This window comes from Arachis ipaensis, chromosome B4 (genome assembly GCF_059453495.1).
Source record: "Arachis ipaensis isolate K30076 ecotype BB chromosome B4, ASM5945349v1, whole genome shotgun sequence".
Classification (NCBI taxonomy): Eukaryota; Viridiplantae; Streptophyta; class Magnoliopsida; order Fabales; family Fabaceae; genus Arachis; species Arachis ipaensis.
Window position 1 is genome coordinate 22839165 of NC_142439.1, and position 10735 is coordinate 22849899.

At 34.9% G+C, this 10735-nt stretch overlaps 1 protein-coding gene across 1 annotated transcript; it reads right to left on the reverse strand.

Moving 5' to 3' along the window:
- Positions 1-358: 358 nt before the first annotated feature.
- LOC107639120 (eukaryotic initiation factor 4A-3) lies at positions 359-4837 on the reverse strand. Its single transcript, XM_016342543.3, has 8 exons — positions 4364-4837; positions 3525-3765; positions 3339-3419; positions 2461-2568; positions 2249-2368; positions 1884-2051; positions 1017-1103; positions 359-764 (listed from the first exon to the last, which is right to left on the reverse strand). The coding sequence occupies exons 1-8, from the start codon at positions 4663-4665 to the stop codon at positions 651-653; spliced, it is 1221 nt and encodes a 406-aa protein (XP_016198029.1). The 5' UTR covers positions 4666-4837; the 3' UTR covers positions 359-650.
- Between the last annotated feature and the right edge of the window lie 5898 nt (positions 4838-10735).

Here is a 10735-nt window from a genome sequence, read left to right on the forward strand (position 1 = left end):
GAAATTCTTAGTTCTGGATCTTGAATTAATCAGCTCCAAAATTACGTAAATACATCAAGTCCTAGAAACAACTATATCTTCCAATAGTTCAAAAACCTAAACGAACTACATTTTTTATCCCTTATCAGTAATGACTAGACACTGACCATTGATTTACTAATAGTTTTTTTTTTTTTTTGGGGTATCATTTACCAATAGTGTTAAAAATTAAAATTGTTCACAAAGAAAATCGGGCACTTGAGCTTTGTTTCTCCGAGAGCCCAAAAAAGAAGGGCCTTATTTTTTAAACTAGAATAAGATAACCGCAAAAATCAAAAGGAGCATAAATTAGTTAAAACATTAAAACTAACTCAGAAGATTATAGCAGATGTGAATTTGGAAACATTAAATTACAGAATCTTACATGAGAGAAAGCAACTCAACACAATTTACACGTTAACCGCACCAGCATTGTAAAGCTCAACATCCAGAATACTGGTACAGTCGAGTACACTGTATTAAAGGGAGAAAAATATTTAATTGGCCCAATGCCAATGTTTACAGGCATATCACAAAAATCCTGAGCAAAACCACATCCAGAACTACTCACCTACGGCTAGAACATACGACAAATCCACTCCACCCATCACATCAAATGCCAAATATATACTTTATATAAGATCAGCAACATTCATTGGCATTTCATCTATCTGAGTACTGTAATATTGCTCAATATCTCTCAAGATCTTGATGTCATCACTTTTGACAAAATTTATTGCAACACCCTGCAAACCATGATCAAGCCTAAGTATAACTGTATAAGTAAATGTGTATGCATATGCATACAATATACATAGTTGCCGCATTAGAGGACAGAAAACAAAATGGGAGAAGTGGAGTGTAAGGTTGATGAAAGCAACCAAAAACCTCTCAAACCTGGGTGTAAATTGAAGATTTTGACATGAAAATAGGACTGGGTGAGGGTAACCACTCAGTTAAAGCACAAAATGTTTAATAAGTTTAAACAAGTGGAATACCTTGCGTCCAAATCGTCCAGATCGGCCAATTCGATGAATGTAGAGCTCTCGATTATTTGGAAGGTCATAGTTGATAACTAGAGAAACCTGAAGCAGATGCATGGATCAATATTAGCAATTAGACAATTACTGTTCTTCTACATTACATCCAAATGCAAGGAATAGACAGCAAATCTCATCAATTTTTGTGGTATGTTATTTGAAATAAACTAAAATTTCATTATAGTCAATATATTCAAAACATTGACATCTTGGGGTTTTTGTTAACCAAAATCAATGCCCCTCCATGACACCTAAGACCTACAAACCAAGAATTAAAATCCATATTTTTTAACCGGGGAAATAGCAAGATATAAACTATGAAATTTAATAGTAAGTTATAACAGGACTATTAATCCTTGGATGAGGTCCAAAATTTAAATGTTTCACCACCATATAAGAACAATTAGCTACTTCTCTGCAAGGTGAGTGAGAGAAACCAAGAAACAAAAACACAGAAAACGGCCTAGGATGTAATCATGGGTGAAACCCCATCTCCCCAAATCCATCAGTAATACATTCGACCGTTACAGCTAATGGTTTATTTGATTTATTCTGTTCTAGCTAATATTCAAAAGGGATTGGCATGTATTGTTATATAGTCTATCCCTTTAAGTCCTAGCCATATCTTCTGTATCTATATGATGAGGATGAGGACAAAGATTTCTTGTCCTCTTTTGCAAACTAATATTAATATAATTTCATTTTCTATCAAGAAAGAAGATAAGACTGACTGTAAAACGTACTCCAAATACTGAAGAGGGAAGCAGATACGTGAATTCATGAAAGAAAATAAAAGAGAGGTAAAGGACAGGAAAAACAACTCGCCTGCTGCACATCAAGGCCACGAGCCCAAACATCTGTTGTTATTAGTACACGAGTTGTACCAGAGCGAAACTCTGCCATGATTGCATCTCTTTCTCTCTGTGGCATGTCGCCATGCATTGCTGAGACGGTGAAATTATTGTTACGCATTTTCTCAGTTAACCAATCCACCTGTCCCAAATGAACACAAATATTAGAATGTGATGGACAATAAATGAATAAACTAAAAGATCATCAACACCAAACTCATTAGTACAGAGAGTAGATATATATTATAGCACAGCATTTAATAATCTACTTTTTACAATGCACTCGATCGGGAAGAGAAATGGGATGCCCATCCTACAAAACTGGAACTTCTTATTTACCTTTCGCTTAGTGTTGCAGAATATAACAGCTTGAGTAATAGTGAGTGTATCATAAAGATCACACAGGGTATCAAATTTCCATTCTTCCCTTTCAACGGCAACAAAAAATTGCTTGATGCCCTGTTGTTCAGGAGTAGGGAAGTTGTATCAGTGATCAATATCCTCCAGTTAAAAGGGAAAAGGTAGTCGGCAATGGAAAAAAAGCTACTCACCTCTAATGTCAACTCATCACGTTTTACAAGAATCCTTATAGGATCTGTCATGAACTTGTTTGTCATTTCCAGTATTTCATGAGGAAGGGTAGCAGAAATCAAGACAACCTACATCATAAAAACAGATTAAATACAGTATACTTCATGGTGCTAATAAGGCTCTGGTCAATTACAACACAGGATGAAATGGAGAAAAAGATACAGACGAGACTGTTCCACAAGATCTGCAGCATGGGCAATATTCATATGATACCCATATGTAACTGCCAAGCGAGGACCCTAAAAGACACCTACGGTAAATCAATATAGCAACCTCAGAAATAGACATTTGGGTCACTGGACCAGCATAAGTTTGTCAACCAGAAATCATCTGGAACTAAAATTAGAGTAAAGAATATCTTCCTCACCTAAAGTGCTTCAGTTTTTTTAGCTAAGAAAACAAAAGCAATGTTTATCTAAAATTTGTATGTCCTTTATTACTTAAACAAAGCATATTTTCTCAAAAAACTAATCAGAGTCTATCTTTTGGTCATAACATCAAACTGAACTCTCAAGTCTCATGCCACTGACTTTTAAGTTCTAATTTTTACTAAACAGATTGTACACACTACACAAACAAGTCTACAAATGCCTTTAAGAACCTTCACACTTCCATAATCTCTACCCAAATTTTTATTACTTGAAATGACAGTATTGTTCAATATAATATCTGTTTATTTTAATATCATACCTCAAACTATATTCAGCCACTATCCACTTGCCAAAGACTTACTATAAATATGCATCTTTGATTGAACGATAAACATATAACATTTGCACCTGTATAAATTTCTTTTGAATAATATTAGGCAACATCAGGGCATCAAGAAAGAGAGAACCTGAAGATCTGGGGGGAGATATCTATACACATCATAAATCTGATCTTTAAACCCTCTGCTCAACATTTCATCAGATTCATCCTGTCAATGAAATGAAAATCATAAGATACTCCATGACAATATAAGCACAACTATTTATAATATAAATACAATCAAGTACAGGCAAATGAGAAGCAATGAACTCACAAGAACTAGCATCTTTATATCTCTTGTACGCAATGTTCTCCTCTTGATCATGTCACAGACACGACCAGGAGTTCCCGACACCACGTGAACTCCATACTCAAGCTTCCTTATATCTTCTCCCACACTTTTACCCCCAATGCAAGCATGTGCTTGTATGTTTATGAAATCCCCAATAGCCAATATAACCTTTTCAGTCTGTGAGGCCAGTTCCCTTGTTGGAGACAATATTAAGGCCTGGACTCTGTTCAGAAATTACAAAACCCAAACCAAAATAAGTAAACAAACAACACACATGCAAAAGACGATAATAATCGCATAAATCTCGCAAAAAATCACCTAATGAAATTACTTCGGGATAGAATTATGCTCCTAGCTTTACTAACATAATAACATTACATGACAGAAGAGAATAGAGAAAAGTTTCTTAGGAGATAGCTATCAGGTTCACTCAATTACCATGCATACCATATACAGAATTCTCTATACTGCTGCTGCATATTACACACGTGATTGCACCCAACAAGGTGCTTATAATCAAATCAGGAATAACTAAGGAACTGAGTACCAAAACGAATCTTGTAAGCATTAACATTTAAAACAGATATTCAATTTCTCCTCATTATCCTTCAATAGAATTCCTAAATTCATACCACCACATAACCTATCGTTATAAAATATTTGAAAACCCTAATCTATAAATTAAAACCCAACTTAAACAAATTTGTGTGTGCATTAAGCAGTAGAATTCTTTTCCTTTTTTTAAATTCGTAATAATGCTTAAACAAATGCAGTAAAACAGAAACAAAATAAAAACGAAAAGTGAAATTGAAGGTGCGTACTCTCTCTTGGAGGTATCAACGAACTGGCAAACGGTGAGTGCAATCATGGAGGTCTTGCCGGTTCCAGATTGAGCCTGAGCGATGACGTCACGGCCCTGTATGATTGGCGTCACGGCACGCTGTTGGATTGCGGAGGGTTTCTCGAATCCGTACTGGTAGATCCCTCTGAGCAGATCGTCCTTTATTCCCATCTCCTCGAAGCTCGCTATCGCCTTTACCCCCTCCGTCGTCTCGAACTCCAGCTCCTCCGCAGCGTTCGCCGCACGCCGCCGGTTGGCCGGCACCACCGACGTCGTCGCCATCACCTCCAGAAAACTCAAATTAAAAAAGAAAAAAGGCTTTTTTTGGGGTATGTTTCAAGGTTTTGGCGATTTTGGTTCGTGGGAGCTGGGAAGTAGGAGGAGAGAGAAAGAGAGAAGGTAACGGGAGTGTTGTTCGTGTTTGTGTTGGTTGTTTCTGTGCCCTAAACCAGATAGAAAAAATTTAAAAGGGTTAGTCGATAAGTTTGGATGTTCAGCCCAATAAGGCCCATAATGTTTGGGCGTTTGCTAATTTGGACCTCTTATTCTTTTCTCATTGGAAATGAACGGATTACCCAAGAGCTTGAAATTATCTAACAATCTTATTTTTCTCCGACCCAAATGTGGATGAAATGTATAATTAAATTCTATAAGAACCATGACCAAAAAAATAAAAAATCTATAAGAACCAAGAAGAATGAGCCAAGCTTAAATGGTATAGTCTTTTCATCTTCATCTAAAAATCTTGAGTTTGAATCTCACTCCTAACTTAAAAAAAAAAAAAAAAAGAGAAATAGAGAATGAGAAAGAAAACGCACAAAACTGGGGAACAACTGAAAAGGAAAAAGGAAATGCAGGTTTCTATATTGTGGAGTTAGCAAGTGATGATGAGAAAGACAACACTATGAAAGACATTCAGAAAGAAATCAAGATAGGCAATTAGGAGGAGTTAGGGAGATATGACAAAAATAAAAACCTATGCAAACGGGTAAAGCCTGCCATCTTTTTTCTTTTGGAAACTAGAGCTAAGAAAAATTATGTAAACAAGATAGAAGAAAGCTTAAATTTAATATGGCTTTTTTTTATTAAACTTAGGGGTTGTCCGGAGGTCTGTGCATTTTGTAGAATAGTAATATTAATGTTAATGTTTATTCGTGGTGTGATAACTTTATAAAGGCAACAATTAAATATAAAAATAATGTTGAATGGGAAGAAAATTTTATTTATGGCCATCCTAATCCAAAAAAAAGGAAAGAATTATGGGATCAACTCACTGCAGGAAATATTAATTCTGAAAAACCAAAATTATACATTAGTGATTTGAATGAAATCCTCAACCAAGAAGAAAAAATTGAATTACACCCGAAGTCTAGAAGTCAAGTGCAATGCTTTTGAAATTTTGTGGACAAGAACGCACTTATAGACATATATTTAAAAGGTTTAAAATTTATATGGTTCAGTAATTCTAGAAATGAATTTATGACTAGGAAAAGAATAGGTAGGACGTTAACAAATTAGAAATGGAGAAGATTTTTTCAGAGTGCTTCTCTTACAGCCTGGCCAATAGTAAGTTCAGATCATTCTCTTTTAGTATTAGATCTTGAGCTAAAGGTAAGAGCAAGTAAGTTTTTTAAATTTGAAGCATATTGGGCTAAACATAAAAAATGCAAGGAGATCATTGAAAATGGTTGAAAAAGAGGGAATGGGACTGAATCGGAGGATTGGAACAAGATTCAGAGAAGGATGGAGAGCTGTAAAAAGGAGTTAAAAAATTGGAGTGGAACCACTTTTAAAAGAGCATATAAGGAAATTGAAAAGCTGAAGATTAAGTTACAAACTTGACAGGATTCAGAATTTATAGAGGAGCAACAAAAGAAAATACTATCAACTAAAGAGAGACTAACTCAATTTTAGAGATAAGAGAAGATGTTTTAGGGATAAAGAGTTAGAGTGAAGTGGTTGAGATTCAGAGATATGAATACTGCCTTTTTTTATGCTTTCACTATCCAAAGGAGAGATGAAAATCGTATTGAAAAACTGGGAGACTCATGGGGCGAATGGATTAGTGGTGAAAAAGAGATAATAAATCTCATTGTTAATTATTATGAAAAGTTGTTAATGACTAAAAGAAGATTAAATGTAACACCACATATTTTTAGAAAATAAATAATAAATTATTTATGTTTATATATATGATTTTATTTATAGAAAACAATCTTTACAAAAAAAAAATAAATAATAATAAATAAATTAAAGTTATAAGACTTTGAGTTTTAAATTAATTCGGATTTATATAAATTTTAATTATAATTAGATATTTTTTATTTATTGAAATTAATGGTTCTTACTTAATTAAAATTCAAAGTTTTAGTAATTAGAGATAAAAGAGAGTTTTATATATAATTTAAATTGAATAATTAAAATTTTTTATTAATATTATGAACTAAAAAAAATTTACTTATTTATCTCTAATTTTAAATTAGAGTATTTAATTAAAAATAATTTGTAATTTAAAAAATAAGTAGTATTCTTAAAATTAATTATATTGATTAAATTTGGTTTTAAATTCAAACTCTACTCAAATCCTAAATTCCCAATTCTAAACCCAAATTCCTAATTCACTAATCCTAACCCTAATTTCTAAAACACAGACACGTATCTCCACACCTGTTTGTTTCTCAATGAGCCACGCTCACTTCCTCCCCACTCACCCACCGCCAACCCCTCACCCCATATACAAATAACACATAGCTTCAGCAAACAAAAAAGAGAAAGAAAAGAAAAAAAATCAGAAGGAGAGAAATGAGAGATGGAGATCGAGAGAGTTGAGAGGAGCGATCGGAGCCTGAGGGAGAAGAAGAAGAGAGGGGAAGGGATGGCGCCGTGGGGTTTGCTACCGCGCTGTCGCGTCCAGCTCGCCCCTCGCGTCTCACTGCCGTCGGCATCGTCATCAGGAGAGTCAGGAGAGAGAGAGAAGGACGAACTCGCGAGGGAAAGAAAGGAGGTTGTGCCCGCAGCCGTCGAAGCCATCGTCGCGCCAGTCGACGCCACTGCCGATGATGGAGCCGTCACCGAAGCCCGTGTCACCATCATTCTTGCCAACTTGCCTGAGAGAAGCTCGTGGATGGAGGAAGGATGGCGGAGAGAAGAACGCCATTGAGAGAGGGAAGACGCCGCTGTCATGCTTCACGATCACGGTGATGGAGCCCGCACCGCCGTCACCCATGGCTGCCGCTCTTACCGCCACTCTATTTGGTTCTATTTTGAGCCACGCCACTAATGAGCGGATAATTTATACGCTTTTTGGCATTATTTTTATATAGTTTTCAATATGATTTAGTTAGTTTTTAGTATATTTTTATTAGTTTTTAATTAAAATTCACATTTCTGGACTTTACTATGAGTTTGTGTATTTTTCTATGATTTCAAGTATTTTCTGGCTGAAATTGAGAGACTTGAGCAAAAATCAGATTCAGAGGTTGAAGAAGGACTGCAGATGCTGTTGGATTCTGACCTTCCTGCACTCAAAGTGGATTTTCTGGAGCTACAGAACTCTAAATGGCGCGCTATTAATTGCGTTGGAAAGTAGACATCCAGGGCTTTCCAGCAATATATAATAGTTTATGCTTTGATTAAGGATAGATGACATAAACTGGCGTTGAACGTTAGTTCCATGCTGCATTCTGGAGTCAAACGCCAGAAACAGGTTGCAAAGTGGAGTTAAATGCCAGAAACAGGTTACAAACTGGCGTTCAACTCCAAGAAAGACCTCTACACGTGTAAAGCTCAATACTCAGCCCAAGCACACACCAAGTGAGCCCCAGAAGTGGATTTCTGCATCATTTACTCAATTCTGCAAACCCTAGTAACTAGTTTAGTATAAATAGGACTTTTTACTATTATGTTTATATCTTTGGATTATCTTTGGAACATTTTTAGTTTGATCCTTTGATCACATTTTGGGGGCTGGCCATTCGGCCATGCCTGGACCTTCATCACTTATGTATTTTCAACGGTAGAGTTTCTACACTCCATAGATTAAGGTGTAGAGCTCTGGTGTTCCTCAAGGATTAATGCAAAGTACTACTGTTTTTCTATTCAATTCAACTTATTCTGGTTCTAAGATATTCATTCGCACTTCAATATGATGGATGTGATGATCGTGACAGTCATCATCATTCTCAACTTATGAAGGCGTGCCTAACAACCACTTCCGTTCTACCTTAGATTGAATGGATATCTCTTGGATATCTAATACAGGGGACCGAGTCCGAGTTATTAGTGTCTTCGTGGTATAAGTTAGAACCCATGGACGGCCATTCTTGAGAATCCGGAAAGTCTAAACCTTGTTTGTGGTATTCCAAGTAGGATTCAGGGATTGAATGACTGTGACGAGCTTCAAACTTGCGAGTGCTGGGCATAGTGACAGACGCAAAAGAATCAATAGATCCTATTCCAATATGATCGAGAACCGACAGATGATTAGCCATGCAGTGACAGTGCATTGGACCATTTTCACTGAGAGGATAGGTGGCCATTGACAACGGTGATGCCTAACATACAGCTTGCCATGGAAAGGAGTAGGAAGGATTGGATGAAGACAGCAGGAAAGCAGAGGTTCAGAGGGACGAAAGCATCTCTATACGCTTATCTGAAATTCTCACCAATGAATTACATAAGTACAACTATCCTATTTTATATCTTATTTATCTTTTACTTATCAATTCATAAAATCAGTTGAATCCGCCTGACTGAGATTTACAAGGTGACCATAGCTTGCTTCAAGCCGACAATCTCCGTGGGATCGACCCTTACTCACGTAAGGTTTATTACTTGGACGACCCAGTGCACTTGCTGGTTAGTTGTACGAAGTTGTGAAATAGAATTAAAGAATATGAACGTGCGTATTGAGTTTCTAGCGCCGTTACCAAAGAAGGAACAATCACGATTTCGCACACCAAGTTTTTGGCGCCGTTGCCGGGGATTGTTCGAGTTTGGACAACTGACGGTCCATCTTGTTACTCAGATTAGGTAAATTTATTTTATTTTTAAGCTTTTTGTTTTTACTACTCTTAATTTCAAAAAATTTTTTTTATTATTTTCAAAAATATATTTTTCTTCAGAATTTTCATGAATGAATTCTAGTGTTTCAATATGATTTGTTGAATTCTGGCTGGCTGTAAAGCCATGTCTAAATTCTTTTGGACTGAGGCTTCAACTAATCACTTCAATGCATGTAATGTCCTGCTAAAGCTTGGCTGGCCATTGGCCATGTCTAGTGTTTTGGACCGGAGCTTTCACTGAAAGCTTGGCTGGCTAGTGAGCCATGTCTAATTCCTGGACTGGAGCTTTAGACTAACAGTGCAAGATTCCTGGAATTTCTATTAAAAATTTTGAAATCCTTATTTTCTTTTTCAAAATAATTTTCGAAAAATACCAAAAAAATTTAATAAAATCTTAAAATCAAAATTATTTTTGTGTTTCTTGTTTGAGTCTTGTGTCAAGTTTTAAGTTTGGTGTCAATTGCATGTTTATCTCTTTCTTGCAATTTTTGAAAACTCATGCATATGTTCTTCATGATCTTCAAGTTGTTCTTGGTAAGTCTTCTTGTTTGATCTTTAAATTTTAATGTTTTGTGTCTTTTCTTGTTTTTCATATGCATTCTTGAAACATTAATGCCTAAAGAATAAAAAATTTTAAGTTTGGTGTCTTGCATATTTTCTTTTCTTGAAAACTTTTCAAAAATAAGTTCTTGGTGTTCATCTTGACATTCAAAGTGTTATTGGTGTTCATCTTGACAGTCAAAGTGTTCTTGCATGCATCATGTGTTTTGATTCATAATCTTCATGCATTGAGTCTTTTTGATATTTTTCTCTTTCATCATTAAAAATTCAAAAATAAAAAATATCTTTCCCTTATTTCACTCATAATTTTCGAAAATTTGATTTGATTTAGTCAACAATTTTTAAAATTTAGTTATTTCTTATGAGTCAAATCAAATTTTCAATTTAAAAATCTTATATTTTTCAAATCTTTTTCAAAAATCAAATCTTTTTCATTTTTCTTTCATAATTTTCGAAAATTCCAAAATGATTTTCAAAAATCTTTTTCTTATTTTGTTTCATAATTTCGAATCTTTACTAACAATTAATGTGATTGATTCAAAAATTTTTCAATTTGTTACTTGCCTATTAAGAAAGGTTTAATCTTTAATTTTCAAAATTATATCTTTTTAGTTTCTTGTTAGTCAAGTAATCAACTTTAATTTTCAAAATCAAATCTTTTTAAATCTCTTATTCAAATCTTTTTCAAAATAAGTTTCAATCACATCTTTTTCAAAATCAATTTCAAA